Raw genomic sequence first — 22,197 nt, forward strand, 5'->3', positions numbered from 1 at the left:
TGGTTTTTGTGTTTCATTGGAAGAGCTGCTGCTGTTCTTGTAAAAACGTCATTTTCTTCTTATCTTTACTTACTGAGAGAAGGATGACTGTTTGTTTAGCTAGTCTACCTCTCAGCATGAATGATTTCTCACACAAACATACTGACGTTCATGTTTCAGCTCCATCGGGTTAAAATGGAGGCTTTGCTCCATATATTCAGTCGAACACACTCAGAGCTGGTCAAACTATCTGATCATCTGTGCTGGAATCAAACATTTGTTTCCCCATCATAGAGTTCATCCACTCAAAGTTAAAACTGCTTCCTGGAACAGGGTGCAGGTGAACTCTGCAGAAGGCTGGAGTGTGTGCGTGTGTGCTTTCTGAGGAGGAAACTAGTTGAGCAACTGTATTTGCTTTCTCAAACATTTAAAAGGACCTGCCCTACACACACACACACACTTTAACAAGACTAACTGTACAGCCACACACACAGTTTCATACCACTGAAGAGGGAAGACGGAGAAGAAGCAATGAGTCGACTTCATAAGGACATGATGTAAATAGACAGAAAAACAGGTGTCTGTTATCATGTCCATCACTGTGAATCTGAAGAGGATCTTTAACCTGCCAGGACGATCTGACAGAAAGGTCGAACTCTGCTTCAGAGGTTGGTAACACACAGCAGCAATGTCCGCACACACCTTTGGTCTCTTTGGCACATTAAGTGAAACAAAAGTGTGAGGACACACATGATCTGTGTTCTTGGTTTGCTTTATTGAACTTCTATCGTTTTTTTTTTTATCGTAAAAGTAACAGTACCAAACTGTAAAAATGCAACAATGTAAATTCCACATAAAAATACTGAAAGTATAAAAACTAGCAGAAAAGTGCCAATAATTGAAAACAAGTAAATCCAGAGTATTACATTTAAAAGCTGCATTACTGATTTGTAATTATGGGTTTTTATTGTGGTGGCAGAGCAGTGTAGAGTTCATTGTCACTGCGTTACATCTTCTGTTTACATTTGAGACTCTGACGTTAGAGAGAAACTGTTTTTTTAAACTTCATCCAAGGCTTGTTTTTGTTCTGCTTCACTTCCTCTGGAGGGACACTGGTAAGAGGAGGAGAAATGGGAACAAATACATAAACTACAAACAGATGTAGCAACTGAAACAAGGGAAAAGTTATTTTAGCACTGCTGGCATGTGGAGATTTATTTATTTTGTTTATTTTTAAGCTGAGAAATTCACTGCATGAATTTAAATTTCATACAGTGAACAAATAAGAAAATCAAACATGGAGCTCAGATGACGAGTAAAAACACGTTGAAGCTCAAATGATTGACAGGATTCAAGAAGCATTAAACTACACAAGGTTGATGTTTATTGTTTAGGTTCACATTTCCAGTGTTTGTTGTTGTTGTTGTTGTTTTAATAAATTTTATCTAGTTTTTCCTGATATCTAGTGACGATTTTTTGATGTGGTCCGAAGCCAACTTCAGTCTTGACTGAAACCAGCTTATTGTTTCATTATTGCCAGTAGCTGTACTGGTGTAAAACAGAAACTGCTTAAATCAACTTTTAGGCTGTGCTAAGAAGAGCGTTAAAGTGTACTCTGTGATGGTCTTTTCATTACAGCGTACAGAAAAGTTTATTTGTCAGCATTTGAACAAACATTAAATTGCTACACATGTACACGTATGGGTGTTACTCAGTCAACATTAAAATAAGTCCCTACACTGCAGAGGTGAAGTATTCAGATGCTGATGCGTATATTATCAGGGATTCAATTAGAAGTAAAGGCGATGCATTTAAAGTATTTAAGTAACTGTGACCACCACACCATTATAAACTGCTTTTAGAGTGTTTTATTGATGCATTAACGTGTAAATAAAACATTGCTTTACTTCAGTTGGTGCTTTTTTGTAAGATCTTTATAATTTTTTCATAATCTTACAATCTGTTTATTATCTCATTCTAACAACTGATCTGGTTTGGCTTTTGTAATAAATTCATACTATGATGACGATGAAGTTAAAATAATTAACAGTGAGTGAGCTTTTGGCCAAAATATATTTATTATATATATTATATATAATTATTGTAATTATTAAAATAATGCCATTGACATTAATGACTATTTAATTCAAAGTAAAGCTGTATTTGTAAATGTTGTCAGATAGTTTAAATTAAAACATATTTAAGATTAGGATCACTCATTTCTGTGCAAAAAAACAATGAAGTACATTTTTTTCTGAAATGTTGCAGCTTGAAATGATGAAAATTACAGCAAGTTATTGAATTACACATCTTTTTTTTAAGAAGAAAGAGACACATAAATACAAAGCAAAAAACAAAAAAAACATAGCCACAAAGTGGAACATTAGACAAGGCAGTATTGTTTTATTGCTATGTTTATATTTTATTCACAGTGTGCAGACAAAAGCATCACAGTCTGTCTGTCTTTCCTTCAGGTTTCACCCATAAAACCAGAGTCCTGCAGTGTGAGAATGTGGCTATCTTCAATGAGGTCAGTAAACCATATTATGCTATGGACATGCTCATGTCATTCAGAAAAGCACCAGCTGGATGTATCCCTGTAAGCATATTCTGCAGATGAACATTTAAAATCTCGAACCAAAGGATTTTTGGTGCTGGAAGCTTTCTGGTTTCCATCTGCTTTTTTCTAGTTTTCTGAGCACCATTGAACAATCACAGGCATTATTTGGATTTGGGTAATGGTCTATGCAGACCTCCAGAGTCTAAAGTTACCAGGCTAGCTTACCCGTCCTCATAATCCCCAGATGTATAGTTACCTGACAAATCTGCTTTCCAAAACTATCTTCAAACTATGACCAGTTATAAACCCAGTTCCTTGAAACCTGCATTTTTCTCTAATGATCTCCAGGGGACGACGATGCGAGACTGTCTATAAAACAATGACGCTAAATCGTATTTTGACTTTACTATGGAGTTTTTATTCTCAGTCTGTATTTTAAAGTCTTCCTCAACACAGCGAGATATTTAATTTGTAAGTTAGATTAAAGCAGGGGTTAATATAGCTGTAACAAAATTGCGATGGAGAAGCTGGCACTTTATACCATCGCTCTCCGTTTCTCAATTCAGATCCACAAGTTAGTTGTGTCTGATTAAAAAACAAACAAAACAATCAAAAAAGAAAAGCGTGACGAGACCGGCCAAAATGCTTAGCTTGCATTTTCTAAATAGGAGGCCACAAATCAAAGGGAGGCATCAGTATTTCGTTTCTTGTGTGACTCTGGCGTTTAAAGAGATGTCTGTTCAGATGGGAGTGCGGAGATTAGCCTTCATTCTAATGGAAGCCCTCATACACATGATTTATGCACAGGTTTGTGCAAACACACTTTTAGTAAGTGAGAGCATTTGAGATTTCAGATCAAATGATTTTCATCCTTTCTGTCTGTTCTGGTCTGTACTTCTTTGTTTATCAGGACCGCGTTGAACTCGCAGGGGGCTGTTTGACACGTCAGACTTGGTTTTAAGAGGACAATAAATGGTCAGTTTGAGGCTCCTCACAAAGACAGAAACGCTGTGCGCGTGTTGGAGCTGGTAGCTGCTGCTGTTTGCCTGCTACAGATTGAAACTATTTTAATTAAACTGATATGAGAGTGTACCCCTCCTATAGTGCACACACAGCCACTCCTTCAGCACACACGCCTGCTACTGGAATGAATTGACGTTAATCTGCTTCACTCTGTTAAGACAGATGTGATAGAGGAATCCATCCTCCTGGCATGGCTCACGGTCTGTTAGCTGGTTGGTCCACTAAACTGATCAGGTCTAAAATATTTAAACAACAACTCAACATGAAGGTTTTGATAGACATAACAGCCCATCCAATCCTAGACTGAACTACAACACTGGACTGATAGTTTTGGTTTACAAACCAAACCGACATCAACAAATTCTGCTTGTAAATCTTTCTTTGCAGAGTTTGCTGTTTGCCCAGTTTCTCCCCGGATACTCCCACAGTCCAAAGACATGCAGTTAGTGGTTAATTGGAAACACTAAATTGCCCATAGGTTTGAATGCGGGAGTGAATGTGAGCGTGAATGATTGTCTCGATGCGTTAGCCCTGTGACAGACTGGCACCCTATCTAGGGTGTACCCTCCCTCTCGCCCTTAGATAGCTGGGACAGGCTTCAGCAGCCCCGTGACCCTGAGAGGGATAAGCAGAAGAGAGTGGATATTTATTATTTTTCATATTATGCATTCTTCTATTTTATTTTTAATTTAAATATTTGTTTTAATGCACACACTTCAGTTTAACATGTTTCCAGGACAGAGCACGATACTCATATGCTGCATAGAGAGCTGTTCATTTCCAACTAATGCCCCTAATTGGGCTTTTACATCCAACATGCGCACACTTTAGTTTAACAAGAAAAATATTAATACATTTATAAAAGTACAAGAATGTAAACTCGTATTATAAATAATGAATAATTGGCTGCAGCTCTGACTTGCTTTAAAGAAATGAGAGCTTTCAACATTCTTCCAAAAGAGATATATCTAAGAGGATACATCTCTGCCACATGTCAGAATACAAGTTTATGGTACCTAATGAAGCACCTGGCAACATTTCTGGGCAGCAGAGATTTTGGCAGCATTGCTGTGACACAGTGTCAAAAATACTCTCTTTAAACTTGACACACTCGCCGTATTGCCATCTTTGGTGTCCCAGTGGAGTACAAACGATTCTCCAACCGGTTAGATGGAGATCTCACCTCATTATTGGCAATGTGACACCTATTCCTACTCCATCACCAATGCTCCCTCCCATGTGCAGTGGCTCTGTGATACAATGTCTTTTCTTAAACCTGATACGATCAACCATTCTCTCTGAGGCAAATCCCACAACTTCTCACATGTGGAAAGCCTTCCTGACACATTTTAGCTCAGTATAATCCCCGTCTCCAGATGTGTCCCCATCCATGTTCTCCCACCTTCTTGATTCTGTATCTATTGACTTATTAGTTTTTTCTTTTTCTCTCTTATTGTTTCTTCTGTGATGGATTTTGGAAGTTGAAAGGCCTTTCCGACAATAAATACATTAAAAGAAAAAGAAACACTATTGCATGATTTCAAAGAAGAAAAAAGAAAGCCGAGTAAAAGCCTCAGTCTCATTACATAACCTCCTGTTTGTTGATAAAGTAATACAGGAACCTCTTGTGACGTGATCATGAGTATCTGAGTATATATTTCTTTGCTTCTGAGTCAGACATCTGTTTGTTCTTCAGGTGTGACCAGGTGAGTGTATCTGTGTGTGTCTGCCACACCGTGATTAACAGCTGAAGTGGAAAATGTCCAAAGTTCTTTCCTGGATCTAGATTTAATTTTTCTGTTTGTTTGAGGATCAAATTCTTTTAGTACAACAATTACAAGATGTCATGGCTGAGAAAACGGAAATATTAACATTTGAAATAAAAACTGAACTTTTACAAATAAATGAAGCTAATTAACTGTGAATCATGATGAGTGATGGATCCTGACAGATTTGTTTCTTTATGACTTTTATCTGTGAATCCCAGCATGCTAATTAAAAATCATGACGTAATTGTCAAACTGCATCATAGAACCATATTTTGCTTTTATCTATGCTTCAGATACAAGAAGTGTGTCTGAAAATGTCGGCACCGGAGGCATTGCACAGTAGCTGATATAAAGTTTTACACAACAAATGTGTAAACCAAGAATATGAAGATGATTTGGCACAAAGATAGTGTGGTTTTATTTTATTTTTCCTTACTTTTTCACATCTCTTTATTGAATTTTCAAATATATTCTGGTACATAAAAATACACCCCCAATCCATCCCAACTCCTGAACTATTCCCACCCGAGTAGGCTACAGTTATGGTTTTATGGATGTATTATTTATTTTCACAATAAAATTAAGTACAGCTTTCTTTTCTTTGTGATAAATATTATTTTTTTGAAATTCTGAGTGACTTCTATTGAAATAAATTCCAAAAAATATTTTCTAAACTGTAAGAAAATCACTTAACCCAGATTTTTGACTCAAAGTGTCATTTTTTCCCCTTCTTGTTTCCATTTTTTTTTTTTTTTACTCAGACTTACTGGGTTTTTTTGGTTCAATCACTGCCTCCAAAAATGTCCTTAGTCAAGGCACTGAAAGACTCTGATTAATGCATAATGTTTTAAATGAAATCAGGTCAGTATAAGTGTAAAACTGTGGAAAACTCCCGTTCTTGATTGTTTTGTGTTGGTGGTATGTTTTAAGACCATTAATGGTTTTTGTTTTGAGTCCAGTGTCTTTTTTTAAAGAAGAAATTGTACAAATGACTGCAGCTCTGGCCAAAGACAACTTCAATATTAAAATGTTTTTTCGTGTAGATTTCTACCAGCAGAATGATAGAAATAATCTCAAAACAAATCTACTTGTTGTCGTTGTGTTTAGATGTCAGAGGATGCAAGACTTCAGTCTTTTATAGTGTGTTTTATAGTGTATGGAAGCATAACTACCATGTTTGTAAACCTCTGAACGAAGCTCAGTCATCTGAATTCAGTGAAGAAGTCGTTAAATACATTCAAAACTGTGTGTGTGTGTGTGTGTGTGTGTGTGTGTGTGTGTGTGTGTGTGTACTTGCAGCATTTCCGATGGCCTCACTACGGTAAAGAGATCAGTACTGAAGTTTTGACCGTCAGCGTTTACAACTGCAGTAAATTCTTCTCTAACAGGTAACACACACACACACACACACACACACACACACACACACACACACACACACACACACACACAAACACACACACACACACACACACACATCCAACAGATTAACAAAAACGTCATCATCACATCTTATTATCAATTTGTCATAATGAAATAGTAACTAATAATGATAATTAATAGTAAAAGGTAAGTCCATGGTGAGTTTATGGGGTGCTTTCAATTATTATGATGAACACTCACACGTCTCAGCTGGGAGGACCTAATAACATAGATTATATACACAGAAATGATCATATTTGGATGAGAGGGTGATCCTAGCAAGCCTGATTAGCATCCTTCCATCCGTGATCTGTGCAATGAACAGACACAGATTTGCTAATTATTGTTATTCAGCCCTGCAGTTGCTCCATGAATAAGATGTGAGAAAAATGAAAATGAAGTAATGAAAAGCACCTGTGGTGTTAGAGTAGAAAGAAAAAGAAATTCAGTTTTGACATGTTTATACATTTTTACTTTCTCTATATTGACTAAATTGTATTTTTAAGCGTAAATATCAAATGCTGTTGTGTAAGTTATACTGAAAGCTTGTTTTTGTAGACTGCTTGGGAAGCTGATCATCAGCCTCCAGCATGTCGTGACTTCTGGGAGGTTGGTAGTACGGGAACCGCTCACCGATGCCAGCTACAGCCTGACTGATGTGAGGACGCACAATCACACACCGTGCTGTATGAAAGTCAGGATTTTAAATGCAAACACTTACCTCTGGTTACATCTCCTTCTTTCTGTAGATCTACATAGAGCTGGAAATTCGGTTTCATCCACTTGAAGGAACCGCAGGAACCTGGGATGGACGGGACTTTCTGAGCATAGATGAAGAAAAGGATGAGTAAGTAATATATATGCTGGACAGAAAAATCTTTTTTTTAAATCTCATCTGCAGTAAAGACCTGTTTTATGAAAGCGGCCACTACAAGATGTTTTAGCTTGACTAGTTTTGTTCTTTTGTTCTTCAGATCAACTCTGGTCATCAGAAATGAAGGAGCTGATGACATTGAAGGGTGAGAATTAACATCACTTACACAATCTTTAAAGTGAGCTGACACCAAAGCTGCTCTGTACATAGAGTAAAACTCTTCCTCACAGGAGTCTCCGATTCATTAATCATTCAAGCTTTTTATCAAGCAGTCAGTCTACAGTAATGTCAGTTTATTTATGTTTATAGCCCGATGTATCATGCATAAAGATTTAATGGGCTTCACATGCATAATAGCATATTAAAAATAAAACAAAAGAAAATAAATATTTAAAGAGTCACTGATATATTCAAACAAACAAACAAACAAAAAAAGCCCAAAGATACCACAAATACAAAACAAAGAAATAGAAAAAACAAGAAAATCATCTCAGGCTTGATGATTAATTAATCTCTGCTTCCATCCACCTCGACCCCTCCCTCTGTGGAGGCCATAGGTCTATGATAACATCATCTTCCTCATGCTTTCCCCTCATCCTTCCTTCATTATTTTGAATCACACTTTCGCTCCTTTTCATGTGTATAGAAGTGTGTATGTTAGAATGAACGTGTGACCCTATGTGTCTGCATGCTTATCTTTGATATGTGGCTTTTATTCAAACTAGGAAACACTTTGTAAGTCCGTGTTTATTGTTATTATTATTATTCACAAAAGTGTGGCAAGCCTCTCTGACCATTCACGGTGTCTCACTCTAGTCCAAGCCTGTGCACTGCTGGAATAACGTTCCTGTAAATCGTGGTTGAGTTTGTCACTGTGTCTCGTATTTTCCCATCAGGCAGCGGACAATCGGCCGCCTCGATCAATTGGACAGAGAGGCTCGGCGCCTGGGGCAGAATCTGCTTCCGAGGGATGAGGAAGACGAGGATGGTGATTACGATGATTACGATGATGACGTGATGGACATGGAGGCTTCGAACATCATCTTTACGTCTCTGCTGAGGTAAATCAGGTTACCTTCTCTATGTTATACTACCTGTAGCTTATCTGAGTGAAGTTGAAATGATTACTGTCTGCTGTTTTATGTGTGTGTTTGTGCGTGCGTGTGTGCGCGCAGTCGTTGCAGGCCGCTGTCTAAAAGTTCTGTTGGAGCGATGCCCAGAGTCCAGAGCTTCCAGGTGAGTTCATTCAGCTATTTATTTCTGAGGCTGGTGTTTACAGGACAGGTTCAGGTCAGGGATGCCAAACATGCGGCACGCAGACCACAACCTGTTCTCAAGATGGGTCCAATCCAGCCAACTGCCTGGCTTTGCAAAGAGAGAAACCTGTAGGAGAAGAACTTTTGAGTGTATTTTAGAATATTGGAGTTTTATATTGGAGTTAATATTTTTTTATTATCTGTTTTGGTTTATTTCTTTACATACCATGAAACAAAAACACATTTCTTACAGTTTTTATGTAATGGTCTTACTCATCTGGCTACCTCGTCAACAAAATGGGATGCACATAGCCCATAAACTAAGATTTGACAACCCCAATTAAGTAATTTTTCCTCCTTACATTTGCTGGGAAAGTATTAGGAATCTTGTCCCAGGTAGCCATTAATTAAAAGATAAAGTTTGTCTACAGGATAGAGAAATGCTGCTGTAGTCAGTGAAAGAAATCTGTCAGAGTATTTCATAATGAATCAATCATACATAGAAAATATTCAGTCTTTATCAGTGGGAGAACCTGTAAAACCTGTGAAACAGTTAAAAGTCCAAAATCTGTGCCCTCCTTCACATTGTCCAAAACACTCCAGTGGGCCAGATTTGAGTCTTTTTGTCAGGCCAATTCTCGCCCCTGTGCCTTATGTTTAACACCAACATGTGCTTTAGATAAAGTCAACAGACAGACCTGGATATCACTCAGTCCTCTATCATTACACACTATAAAGACCATAAATTTGAATTTTGTGTGTGTGTGTGTGTGTGTGTATACAGGTAAATGTGAACATCCTCGAGGCCCAGAAGCTGGTTGGAGTGAACATCAACCCTGCAGTTTTCATCAGCGTAGGAAACCAGAAAAGACACACTGCAACTCAGAAATCCACCAACTGTCCGTTCTACAACGAGGTACAGTGGAGTGGAGATAAGAGCAGAACACAGTAGACTGCAGTAGAGTCCATCACAGTTTTTCTTCTGTTCTTTCAGAACTTCCAGTTTGACTTTCAGGAGGCTCCACAGACTTTCCTTGATAAAGTCATAGAGATAAAGGTCAGCTCTATTAATTTTCCAATTGTCTCTCATGATGTTGCCATGGTGACATACTTGAGGGTATGGCCTAAGTGAACACCTGTGATGTTTCTTCCTCTCAGGTGTTCCACAGGCGGACTTTGGCCTTCCTGTTGACCCACATTGGAACCTTCAAGATTGACATATCTACCGTGTACAACCAGCCGGGTATAAGTACTTTTCACAGTGTGGTACTCTGATCTGACTACTGCAGTACTCACTGACCTCTTTTCTCTCTGCCTCTCCAGACCACCGCTTCTACCAGAAGTGGGCTCCTCTCACTGATCCTGCAGATACAAGGTCGGGGATCAAAGGTTATGTCAAGGCCAGCCTCAATGTGCTAATGAAGGGGGATACTCTGAGCATGCCCAGTCTGCCACCGTCCTCCTCGTCTGGAGCCACCGAAGACATTGAAAAGTCAGTTCTAATGCCGTATTGGAATCATTATTAGTCCTCATGTCTTATTCACCTTTATTTCAGACAAGATTAGTCTCTATCATTGTAAAAACAATCAATAATAATCATTACCAATAACATAAAAAACAGAAGATGTAAAGAGAACCTGTCATTTCTAGTCTGATACTTTTATTATTATGCAGCAATATGTTTTTGTCTGAAACAAGCAGTTTTAGTTCCCTTCACACTCAACCTCCCTTTATACATGGCCTTATTGTTGCCCCTCATAAGCAAACGGTTTGAACAGCAGGTGCGTTGGGCTTCTGTATTCACAGGAAATGATTGTATTGGCTGCACTCCGCTGCTTTCTCTGGCATCATGTCGAGTCCCGACAAGTCATCTCGCTCATCTAGCTCTTGATCCATCACAATTCAGTGATAAAATGAAAAATGTGGCAACGAGGACCTCAAGTCATTCTGTGTTTGAGTAATTCTGAGCAGTGCTGCAGGAGGAGCAGTGATTTTTGTGAATTTTAGCTTGCCATGGTATAGCAGTCCTTGGGCCAACTGAGCTAAAAACTGCCTGAAACTGAGTGTTTAGACCAGTGTAAAGCCCATTTTTCCCTAAATGGAATTATTTCCACATTTGCTGACCTCATGTTTAAAACAAAATTATACACCCTCTAATTTGAGTATGAATTGCTGTAAAGTGACAGAAATGAAAGAAAAATACAATAGCTTCCTTGTTTAACAAAATAACACAGTAGTGAATGCAGAGATTATGACTTAACAAGGCCACCTCAGTCCTAGCAGACCCCTAAAATCAAGTGTGGGCACAAATAAATCAACACCACCTCTTATTGTTCTGGATAATTTACCTAATGGAAGCACTTAAGTATTATTAAATTCCGTTCTTTTGAATTCTTTTGGCGACAGAGAAAGACTGGACTCAGAGTGGTCACAGCTCAAAAAATGATCTTTATTTTACATTTTCGGAAATGGAGGCCTGAACACACGAACACACAAGCTCAGGTCTGAAAGCATTAGAAGCCAGCACGGTTATATAGTTCTGCTGCACGTCACACAAACATAGTTTCGATATAAATAACTCCTTCTGTGTTACTAGTTTCGCTTTTTCTGTCTGGTTTCCTGTGATTTATTAATATGTCTCTGCACTAAACTTCCCCTTTCTTTACTTCAGGATTCACTGTGTTTAGATGACGTGATGAGATGGGGTCGTCTGTCTTACTAGTAATTTTGCTCTTTATTCTAAAGGTTCCAGTTTGTTAACTTTTGTCATGAGTTCAACCACTAAACTTATGGGCGCATCAAATCTCAGCAAAACAAAAACGCAGATCTCGTTGTGAACTATTGAATCTGAGATTGATAAAAACATACAGCACACATCATCAGTGGGTTGTGATATTGTGTTTTTCCTGCAGGAACTTGCTGCTTCCTCGTGGTATGCCTTCTGAGCGCCCCTGGGCTCGGTTCCGTGTCCGGATCTACAGGGCCGAGGGTTTGCCCACCATGGAGGCGGGGCTAATGGCCTTTGTGTCTGTCACCGACAGGACTGTATTCATTGACCCCTATGTGAAGGTGACCTTCGCTGGCCAACAGGTACTCAGATATATAAATGTACAAATGTTGTTTGTGGTCTGAGTGCTGGTTCAGAAGCATTGCTGAAACAAATTTTCCTGCATTTCAACTTGTGTACCAAACTTTGGTTTCTGCTATTGTCACATCTGCAAGAAAAACACAAACAGGATGTTCACAGCTTTATAATATTCATAGGTCAGTTCTGGAATTGCAGTAAATTTTTTGTGCTCATTTTCAACTCATTTTCTAGTTTTGCTAGAGTAGCTTCAGAGATTAAAATCATCCTTACCTACATTTTAATGGGCTTAGCTCCAACTTTTTTCTAATTAGTTCACCTCCACAAACAGAAGGTCTGGACAGCCTGCAGGTTGGGCTTTCATACTGACAGCCTAATCTTGACCACATTAGGGATGTTCCTTCTGACTGAATAAATACAGAACCAGGAGTAGAAAGAACTGTCTGATAGTGAATGTTTACAGCAGTCTAAGGCCTCCTTTCAGCTTGAAGGGTTTACTTGTACATACACTGACATCACTATCTGAATTGTTGGCCATGTATCGTATATCACAGAAAATATCGGAAAGCAGAATAGGCTGTTTTTAAGTTGTTTTGTTTTTGATAACAATGTTTGGAGTTGTCACATTTCATAATCTTTTTGTGTGTCTGCTTTCAGGGGGAAACATCTGTCGCCACTGCCACCAACTGCCCAGTTTGGAACGAGGAGATCTCCTTCATTGAACAGTTTCCTCCTCTGGCTCAGCGAATCAAAGTTCAGATTCTCGATGACTCTAAGATGGGCGACATCGCTTTGGCAACTCACTTTCTTGACTTGCAGCAGATCTCTGACCCCACCAGGAATGGTGTGACCCCAGATTTACACTGTCTTAATAAAACAATGCATAATGTTTTTTTTTCCTTAATTCTATTAAAAAATGATGAAAAACTTGAAAATCAAATCTTAATCTGCAAAGATAACCGAGTATTTGTCACTTTAACACTTCCTGCTCACTTGTGGTAGGAACAAAGCTTCAAGGAAGCTGTGATCAATGATTAAAAATGGTATTATTGGTAAACTGAAAAGTTTTAAGCAAAGCAATAAGTATTGACAAAATTTTGTTTTTGTCCCTTTTAAATACAGCCAACGTTACATGTTTGGCAAACCGACATTATTTGAAAAATGTTATTTTGAAAAATGTATTATGCTAAAATGTATTATACCATTAATTGAAACAGCAGAATTTCTGTCCCTCCTTTGTCTGCAGGATTTAACCCCACCTTTGGCCCAAGCTGGGTTAACCTTTATGGATCTCCTCAGAACTCCACCCTTGGAGATGTCCACCAGGTAATCTACACCCAGCAAACCAGCATTAAGAAAGGCACTATTTTGCTCTCTATCTGAAAATAGGATGGAGATGAATATTTGTTGTTTGCCTCATTCAGCAAGTTTAGTTTAGCACAAAGACTAAAAAAGATGGTAAGAGTTCTTCTGGCTTTATCTAAAAATATATATATAAAAAAAATCTCCTCTACCATCCAAAGTCCCCCCAGAACTAACAATTGTGTTGTCCTTAGACAGAATAATATTGGCTACTTTCAACTACTGACAGTGTGTATGCTAAGCTAATGTAACCTAATCAGCTGCTGGTTGCAGTTTTATGCACAACATACAGAAAAAAGGCTGAAGTTAGTTTTCTTACCTACCCCTGAAGGAAGAAAGCAGATAAATCTCATCTCTAAATTTCAATTTTTAAAAAACTTCCAGGCATCTTGTGGAGTCATCCGCAGGAATAATATGTAACCTTTGCAGGATTAAAATAATCGTAACTAGAGGACTTCACGATAATTTGTAACATAAAAACATCACTGCTTTCACAATGCTACTTGGAAGGAGAAGAATATTACTATGTTGGGAATCTAAAAACCCGCCCAATGTGTCCCTGTGGTTTGGCAACCTCAATTAATTCAATTACAAATAATAAAATACAATCTCTGAGGGTTCAGGGACAAATTCAGTGCTAACATACCTACATTGCTTAAGACTTCAAAACTTGCCCACCTAGCAGCCCTATCACATTAACATTTGTGTGTTTTATGTGTACATGTGAACTATAGCATGCAGGTCACGGCTTCAGCAGCAGTAAACCTATGCGAATACTCGTTTTTTTTTTAATGGACTGGTGTCCTACCATGTGTTCTGGGTGGGTGTTTGGTATTACTTTCCAAAGGGAATGTGGAGGGGAAAAATGTAACAATGACAATATGTATACTGATATATCTTTTGTTCACTTCTTCAGGCTTTGAATGAGGGTCTGGGCGAAGGACTGTTCTACCGTGGCCGAATCCTCCTCGCTCTCTCCATGGAGGTCTATTCTTCCTCCTCAGCCATCGCTGCAGACACAGGCTCTGCTGCCTTGGGAAAGGTACCTGAACAGCTGAAACTTCAGTATCAGTCAAAACAATTAGCAAACACTTCAGTTTATCAGCAGTATTTTCTATATGATGTTTCGCTCTAATCAGGATTTTGGATCTCAACAACAACATCATGTAATACAATGTTATTTAATTTTATTGCTGGCCTGATTTCTGCATTAATGACGTTACTAATTCATTTCTGAATCTATATTTTGCCCTTAAAGATGAAAGGAGCCCTGAGTAAGCTGGGATCGAGGAAGAAAAGGAGCAGTAAAAAAGATAAGAAGGAAGGTCAGTCTGCTGAAACTGAGAGAAAATAAACTAAAGTAATGTCTAAGCCGCCAAAGTGCATTTTTTTCAAGAAAAATTAGATCACTGGAGATGAAGGGACCTTTTCCAGTCATTTTCAGCTCTGTGCTTTTGTGCTTGGACTCACTTCGTATGAGTCTTGATGCAGACCCCTAGTTCCTCCTCTGACTGATTCACCTTCCAGCGTCTTGTTACCGATTGGCTCTCCCATCTCATAACCAAAAGATCTGGACAGCAGGTGATTGGGACAGCAAAGCTGTGCACCTGACATGACCATAGAAGGGTTATTTACTTTCTTTGACATCATACAGATTCAACAGTTGAAAAAAAGTGCATTTAGCACAGTCTGAAGCCTGAGAAAAAAAAACAGGACTTTATGACCTCCCCCGGTGGCAACTTAATGAGTTTGAAGTAAGAGGAAGTGAATTCAGTTGTGGTGAACGAGAAGAAATTTTGGGGGCAAAACTGTTTCACTGATATTCTCAGACTTCTTTGAAAGCTGAGCTGAAACAAAATGTTTTATCTTTTAACACAATATGTTTTCCTTTATTTACTCTGGATAATCGAAGCCAATGACAAAAAGTATAGTTAGGATAAAAAAAAATAGGTTAACTGTACAGAATAAAGGAATCCACTTGTTTTGCTTCCTTCTTGTAGCAGCAGCATCTCAGGCTGCTAGTGGACCTGATGAGTCAGGGGAGGCGAGTGTTGAGGTACCAGAGGCTGCGACTGTGGATGTCGAGGAGATCCACCCTCTCCCAGAGGTGAGTACCAATTATACTGTGATAGCTGAGAATATTTAATAAATATATATATACATATTTTTTATTCTGTTTTCAACACTGAGATCAAATTTGATCTTTTCTCATTGTTTTGTTTCTGCTCTTCCCTTCTCTGCATATGTAGAGAAATGAACGACACACTATACATGATTTTTTTAAATTTCTAAATTGTTGGGAATTTTCTGCTCATCACTTAAGGGAAGTTATTTTCCTCCTCAGGGTCTCCTGGGACAGAAGGAGGAGTTTCTGCTGTTTGCATCTCTGTTTGAAGTCACAATGATGGAACCATCTGTAGGAACCAAACCAATAACCTTTGAACTCTCCATAGGTAAATGTGGTGGTCAGTTTGCAGGATATGGGAACTGCTGGTTTAGTCACTGTGGGTCAACAGTTAGATATTATCTTCGCTGATAGTTTATCTGATTATTATTTTCTTAGTAAATTGTTGATATCAGAGATTGAGTCAAATCCTGTAAATTGATAGCTAGACAAACCTTCTGTGGTTGTGAGGAAGAAACCACAGGTTGCAGTGGCCGCTCTGGTTTTCGCTGCCTGGGGCTCAAATTTCACATTTTATTTGCAATGGTGAATCCTTGAACTCCAGGTACTGATGTGTTTTTCCCAGGGAATTATGGGAAAGCAGTACAGGTTAGGAAGTCAAAGAAGAAGCAGAGCAAGGAGGATCTGAGAAGGAGCAGGGAAGAACTGAGGAGCAGCAGAGAGGATCTGAGCGAGGAGACTCGGAATCTGCTGGATTCAGAGGACGAGCTGGACCGAGAGGAGGTTCAAAGTCCTGAACCTGAGAACAGATCTGTGTCTGCTGGCATGAGGCCCCAACCCACTGAGTACAGCAGGTAACCTCTGCCCCCTTTAGATTACTAGGACACGGTTCATCACAATTTTCTAACCTTAACTCAAGATAACTTAAGAACATCCAAGATGATTTCTGTTTGGAAAAAGTCTTCCCATCGTTTGTCCATCCCTGGGCAGAAGCTCTGCATTAGACAACTTTCTGCAGAAATAAATTAATCACATTGTGATGACACTTCTGATAAATATTGTAGAGTTCATTCTTCAAATACTATAACCCATGCAGCCCATTAACTGAATTAACCAATGAACAGTGTTGATAGAAGATGCATGTGACCTATGTAATTCTCTGTCATCTCACGTCTTCAAATGATAACCCCGTGTCTTTTCCAATACTTCGATTGCCTGTATAAGGAGATTTTTTTATATGTGACCCTAACATGACTTTCATTATGTCTTTTGGCCTCTAAGGTCTTTCCAGTGTCTCCAACTTCATCCCCCATTAGTGAAATCGAAGCCTTGTTTGTTTGTCTGGAGTCAGTTTGAAGACCACAGCTTTCGTCTCTATCAGGCTAACTGGCTGAGCAAGATGGCAGACAGGCTGGTGAGACTCGATGGATTTCCAATTTCAAAAATGAAATTATATATGTTAAGTTATGCATACAGTGCCATCCGTGCTCTCTCTACTTTTAGGAGATTGGTCTCGATGAGGTGGAAAAACTTTTGAGGAGGCCGAGGAGTAAAGCGAAGCAGCGACTGGACGAGGTGCTGCTGGAGCTCGTGGTCTCCTGCAAGTCAGTGTCCTCCTTCTGAAAGCTGTATTAGAAATGATTCAGTTTAGTTTGTTCTGATCTAACTTTATTTGTCTTTTGGTCTTTTCACTTTTCTAATGTTCTCCCTTCTTTCTCTCTGCAGACAGTTCAGTGCTTTCTCTGAAAAGAGATCTCAGTCGCGTCCCAACAACCTCGATAAATGCAGAAGGAACTTCATCAAGAAGAATTTGGTGAGTCTGTTCTCATGTCCTTCCTTTACCCATCACCATCTACCTGCCTGTTTCTCTCTGCCTGATTGAATGTCTTACTTTGTCCAGATCCTGCTGGCCAGGCAAGCAGTCAGGGCCAGGCGAAGGATTACAAGACGGACTGCCAAACAGCGGCTAATGGAGAGCAAGAGATTCCTCAAGAAGCTCCGCCTACTGGCTGTAGAGGTCAGAGTTCAAAGAGTGTCACTGATAGTCACCAAAAAGATGTTAGAAAATCGCTTTATGTACAATATGTTGCAAGTCTGACATCTACTGCCCACGCTGTGCTCTCTTCAGCCCCAGAGTACCATCCCAGATGCTTTCATATGGCTACTGAGTGGAAACAAGCGACTAGCTTACGTCAGGATCCCGGCCTACTCCATCCTGTTCTCATTGGTGGAGGAGCAGAGGGGGCGGGACTGTGGCAAAGTCAGCACTCTTTACATGAAGGTAACCATTTAGTCTCTAGTCATCAGTGAAACCCATGATAATTTGCTTTAGTTAAATCCAGCACTGGTAATACCACTAGGGGCAGTTTGTTTTGAAATAAATTCATAAATCAATGAAACCACACAAATCTGTCAAAACTTATAATATTAACAATATAGGTGCGATAAAAAATAATATAGCAATGATAACATGACAGTAATAATTATGACAAGTCGAAGAACTTTTGTAGAGGTCCATTCTCACAACGGATGAATAAAGTTTGTTTTTCCAACAGTGATCTGATAACAACACAGATAATTCACCTCCTCTCATGGTCACGCTCTAAAAACTGATGTTTCCCATTTCATCCCATTTATCTGTCTGTCCTTTTAGTCTCCGGGAGGTCCAGCAAGTGAGATCTTTGTGAAACTTGAGGTCTACCTGTGGCTTGGTCTTACCAAGTACAGCAAAGAGGTCATCAGTTGCCTGCCTGAGGACTTTGTGCCAGTTTATGAGGAGGACATAGGAGAGGGGGAGGAGCAGAGGGGGCTTGTTGATACGGGTGGAAGGAGGAAGCTTCCTCTCGGACTGTCCTGCCAAGGTGAGTCAGCTGAAACGTCTGTGTGTTGGTGGAAGCTTAGCATCCAGGTGAAAAAAAAAATCTTATTAAAGAACTAGAGTTTGCAAACATTTAAAGTTCCCTGCAATAAATTGATAAATTTGTACTTCTACATAAAAGCCTTGTAGTTTCTTTTATTTTGACTTGTTGATCGTACAGTTTCAGCTGTTTGTTCATGTTGGTTTTGTTCTTTCTCCACAGACCGCAGGTACTACCAGCTACGATGTCACCTGTACCAGGGGCGTGGCTTGATGGCTGCAGATGATGATGGCCTGTCAGACCCCTTTGCCAGGGTGGTCTTCACCACTCACTGCCAGGTCACAAGGGTAGGTACAACAGGTTTAACAGTTGTAAGTGCAATGTTTCAAACGTTACACATTTGAAACATTGAATCGGCAAAATAAAGTAATCGTTGAGGCTAAAATGAGCTAAAGTGAGAATTAAGGGTGACAAAAAATGATAATCATTATTGGGTCTCTCTTTACATTTACCTGCCACTAAAGTCATCTGTTGGTCTGTTTCTTTTTTACCATACTATCATGGGATCTTTTATCAGAGCTCGTAAACTTTGCACCTACTGTTTTTGATATGTACAGATGTTGCCAGACACACTCTCTCCTGCCTGGTGTGAGTGCTTGGTGTTCGACAGAGTTCTGCTAGAGGGAACGAGAGAGGATCTCCAACAGGATCCGCCCCTCATCATCATCAACATCTACGACTATGATGCTGTGGTAATGTTATTTTTTTCGTTGTTATATTATTATAAAATGTTATTATAAAATAATGCGCTTCATTTTTTTAAAATAGAAAATATTATCTCACACTTAGTGAGAACTTTAGTTTATAAGTTTATAACGGATTCATATACTAATTTCCAGCTCCACATATATATACTTGGACTGTACTAAAGTAGCTTTGCATGATAAACAGTTCAAAATAAGTGTTATTTCTCTTATATTTCACCTTGTTGGAGCCCCCCAGCTCATCTGCTGTCTGACACAAATCTTCCCTCTCACTTAAAGCCACTTTTATACTGCTTGTCTGCTTGTCTCATAAACAGAAGAGTGATAGCTTTTGTCCAAGAGTAGACAAAACTGTTTGACATTAGGCACTTATAGTAGTTTAGCTCACAGGGATTAAGTTCTAAACACTTTGGTTGTCTGTAACTGGAACATCCAACACTGTGTCAGTATTTAAAATAAGGACAGTAGGTGAGAGCTAAATGTGTTTCTGCAGTTGTAATCAGAACTGAACAGCATTCATAAATGTTTTTTTAATGAATGGAATCAACAAATTTTCCCTATTTAGACTCTAAGTGGCTCACTGTCATTTTTGCACAGTGAATACCATTTGATTTATCCAGAGGAAGAAGGTGGAAGAGGACCTGTTAGGGTGGAGGTATACACTGCAGAAGAAACGTGAAAGACAGTAGAAGCGAGACAGAATATATGTGGAAAGGTGAAGATGGAATGAGTAAAGGTAGTGAAGATGAATGGCTTTAAAAGGAATCAATGATCCAAAACAATGAAGAGAGCGCAAGCAGGGTGGAGTGGGTCGAGTAAGCGTCAGGGGTGATTTGTCACACAAGGACAGCAGCAAGAGTGAAAGGAAAGGTTTACAAGGTGGTAGTGAGAACCGTGCTATCATGTTGGAAATGATAGCACCGGCTGGTAGAGAGAGGAAGACGCTACGGATAGGGTGAGATCGAGGAAGATGTTCTGCTATGTCAACCTCTTATGGGAGCAGCTTTTTTTAATGAAATGTTTTAGTATTTGCCACATCGTCGATTTATTATTAAGTGATGTCATAATAGCTAATGTGTGTGTGTGTGTGTGTGTGTGTGTGTGCGCGCGCAGGGTGGTCCGAAGCCTCTGGGTCGAGCTTTTGCTGAGCCTGAGTTTAAAACCGTGGAGCAGTTGTATGAAAAGCCCCGCCTCCGTTTCTTTGATGTTAACATGGGGAGGGTCTCTGCTGGAGAGCTGCTGGCTGCCTTTGAACTCATCGAGTTGGACTACTCTGGGTTTGGAGAGGTAACGACTGTCAGCCAGTCACAATCTTAAAAAAAGTAAAGTTCATATTTAAAGCGAGGAATCTGGAGTAACAGTCTTTTTTGTTTCTAATCTGATAGAAGATCTGATGACAAATCTCAATGAATTTGGTTAATAAAATTAAAGAGGAAAAAAGAAAACATGGTCGCAGCAACTAAGTTTAGTTTTCTTTTAAATCAGAAACGTCCTTTTACATAGAGACACAGGTGGTGTGTCTGAACTGATCAAACATAGTGAATACCAAAAACATTTCCCCCTGCAGCCTACTCTTCCCAGCCATGTGGACCCGCAGGAACTGAACTACGATGAAGAGCACAATTTTTACCTGATCCCTGAAGGAGTGCGACCTGTGCTGAAGACTTTCAGGATTGAGGTCAGGCACACATGGACACACATAGTTTGTTGATGTGACGCAGATGGATAATGTGGACTTTTGGCTTATAGGGCGAGATCTGTGTCTTTGTTTGTGTGCGTTCAGGTGCTGTTCTGGGGTCTGCGGGACCTGAAGCGAGTGCACCTCTTTGAGGTGGAGCACCCTCAGGTGAAGATCGAGTGTGCAGGACGACAACTGGAGTCTGAGGAGATTAAAAGCTACAAGACTAACCCAAACTTCAAAGAGGTGGTCCACTACATGGATGTGGTGAGTTACTAGTTAAGGATGCTAAAGAGAACAATTCTGGTATAAAGAAAAGCAGAATTGTACAAATTCAGAACAGGTGCAAAAATGTAAAATTTCATTTCCCGTCCTGTTTCCTCTTTCTGCTTGTGGTCTGATTAGGAGCTGCCGGAGGAGTCGTACCTGCATCCTCCTCTCACAGTGTTTGTGGTAGAGCATCGAGCATTTGGCCACCTTGCTCTGGTCGGGTCCCATGTGGTTCAGAACCTCATGGACTACGGCCCGCGTGAGGTTGCTGGGGAGCCAGAGGAGGAAGAGGAGCCCAAGCCAAAAGGTAAGACCTGCAAAATTAGTCTAATGTTGCTCTCTGAAGCTGTTTGCTGAGAATTCAAGCGAGTAACTCGTACTACTCATTTGTTTCCACAAGGTTTCAATAGACAGTTTTCTCAGCATCCTCCAAAAGTTTTTGTGTGTCTTTTCAGCGAAGAAGAGTTCAATGAAGATGGACCCTCTGATGTCAGTGAGGAGTATGGGACTCAGCAACCTTTCAGTCAAACAGTCCAAGATTCCCATCAACCCCTTAAAGCTGGTTAATGTATGTGTGTTAATCTCCCACTCACTTTGCGCTGGGTGTTAAAAACTAGGAACTAGAAAGGTTCAGACATATTTCAAATCAAATTTCAACCATCCACATTTTAAAAATATGTTTAATGTCTTTAGGCACCCCTGAAAAAAATTAGAAATAAGGAGGAGGAGCTAGAGGAGGAGGTGCCTGAGAAGGAGGAGTTAGACTGGTGGTCGAAATACTATGCCTCACTGGAGGAGCTCGAGAAGCAGGTGAGACACTAATTTACCTGTGTACCTGTTAATTTTCCTGATGGACAAAAAGGTTAACTGTTGATATAAATTTCAAACAGAGCCGTGGATACATGTGAGGCTTCAGTAATATAATAACTTAAGAATCAATAAAATTCTGCTTAATTAAGACTTTCAACAAGAGACCATATGTTTAAATAATTTCTTTCCACCGAACATGTGCAAATACATGTGCTTAAGCTTATGAGAAATAAATAATCTCACTAATTAGGAAATTTTTCAGTCGTCCTAATGTTCTGATCCCATCTGCAGGCTGCTGAGATTCTGGAGATGGAGGAACAAGCCGAAACCGGTACAGTTAAACTGCTAAATTTAGTTCAATA

At 39.5% G+C, this 22,197-nt stretch overlaps 1 protein-coding gene across 2 annotated transcripts in view; it reads left to right on the top strand.

Annotated features, from left to right (window-relative positions):
- Window positions 1-102: 102 nt before the first annotated feature.
- Window positions 103-22,197, top strand: part of fer1l4 (fer-1 like family member 4) — a 29,795-nt gene continuing 7,700 nt past the window's right edge. The window contains exons 1-35 of one of the 2 annotated variants that reach the window (XM_040004948.1): window positions 103-647; window positions 2,454-2,509; window positions 6,631-6,719; window positions 7,312-7,411; window positions 7,503-7,600; window positions 7,728-7,772; window positions 8,524-8,688; window positions 8,803-8,863; window positions 9,668-9,799; window positions 9,878-9,940; window positions 10,042-10,126; window positions 10,207-10,375; window positions 11,796-11,973; window positions 12,626-12,812; window positions 13,215-13,294; window positions 14,247-14,372; window positions 14,589-14,655; window positions 15,331-15,437; window positions 15,675-15,783; window positions 16,081-16,309; window positions 16,737-16,869; window positions 16,959-17,059; window positions 17,181-17,268; window positions 17,356-17,472; window positions 17,584-17,736; window positions 18,109-18,316; window positions 18,536-18,660; window positions 18,931-19,065; window positions 20,191-20,364; window positions 20,645-20,755; window positions 20,861-21,022; window positions 21,161-21,332; window positions 21,481-21,593; window positions 21,719-21,835; window positions 22,127-22,166. In XM_040004948.1, coding sequence (XP_039860882.1) covers window positions 569-647; window positions 2,454-2,509; window positions 6,631-6,719; window positions 7,312-7,411; window positions 7,503-7,600; window positions 7,728-7,772; window positions 8,524-8,688; window positions 8,803-8,863; window positions 9,668-9,799; window positions 9,878-9,940; window positions 10,042-10,126; window positions 10,207-10,375; window positions 11,796-11,973; window positions 12,626-12,812; window positions 13,215-13,294; window positions 14,247-14,372; window positions 14,589-14,655; window positions 15,331-15,437; window positions 15,675-15,783; window positions 16,081-16,309; window positions 16,737-16,869; window positions 16,959-17,059; window positions 17,181-17,268; window positions 17,356-17,472; window positions 17,584-17,736; window positions 18,109-18,316; window positions 18,536-18,660; window positions 18,931-19,065; window positions 20,191-20,364; window positions 20,645-20,755; window positions 20,861-21,022; window positions 21,161-21,332; window positions 21,481-21,593; window positions 21,719-21,835; window positions 22,127-22,166 — 4,174 coding nt within the window. In that variant the 5' untranslated portion in view covers window positions 103-568. The remainder of the gene's footprint in view (window positions 648-2,453; window positions 2,510-6,630; window positions 6,720-7,311; window positions 7,412-7,502; window positions 7,601-7,727; window positions 7,773-8,523; window positions 8,689-8,802; window positions 8,864-9,667; window positions 9,800-9,877; window positions 9,941-10,041; window positions 10,127-10,206; window positions 10,376-11,795; window positions 11,974-12,625; window positions 12,813-13,214; window positions 13,295-14,246; window positions 14,373-14,588; window positions 14,656-15,330; window positions 15,438-15,674; window positions 15,784-16,080; window positions 16,310-16,736; window positions 16,870-16,958; window positions 17,060-17,180; window positions 17,269-17,355; window positions 17,473-17,583; window positions 17,737-18,108; window positions 18,317-18,535; window positions 18,661-18,930; window positions 19,066-20,190; window positions 20,365-20,644; window positions 20,756-20,860; window positions 21,023-21,160; window positions 21,333-21,480; window positions 21,594-21,718; window positions 21,836-22,126; window positions 22,167-22,197) is intronic. The other variant, XM_040004956.1, reaches the window with a different exon arrangement.

The sequence above is a fragment of the Simochromis diagramma genome, unplaced genomic scaffold, assembly GCF_900408965.1.
Source record: "Simochromis diagramma unplaced genomic scaffold, fSimDia1.1 OVJJ01000320.1, whole genome shotgun sequence".
NCBI lineage: Eukaryota > Metazoa > Chordata > Actinopteri > Cichliformes > Cichlidae > Simochromis > Simochromis diagramma.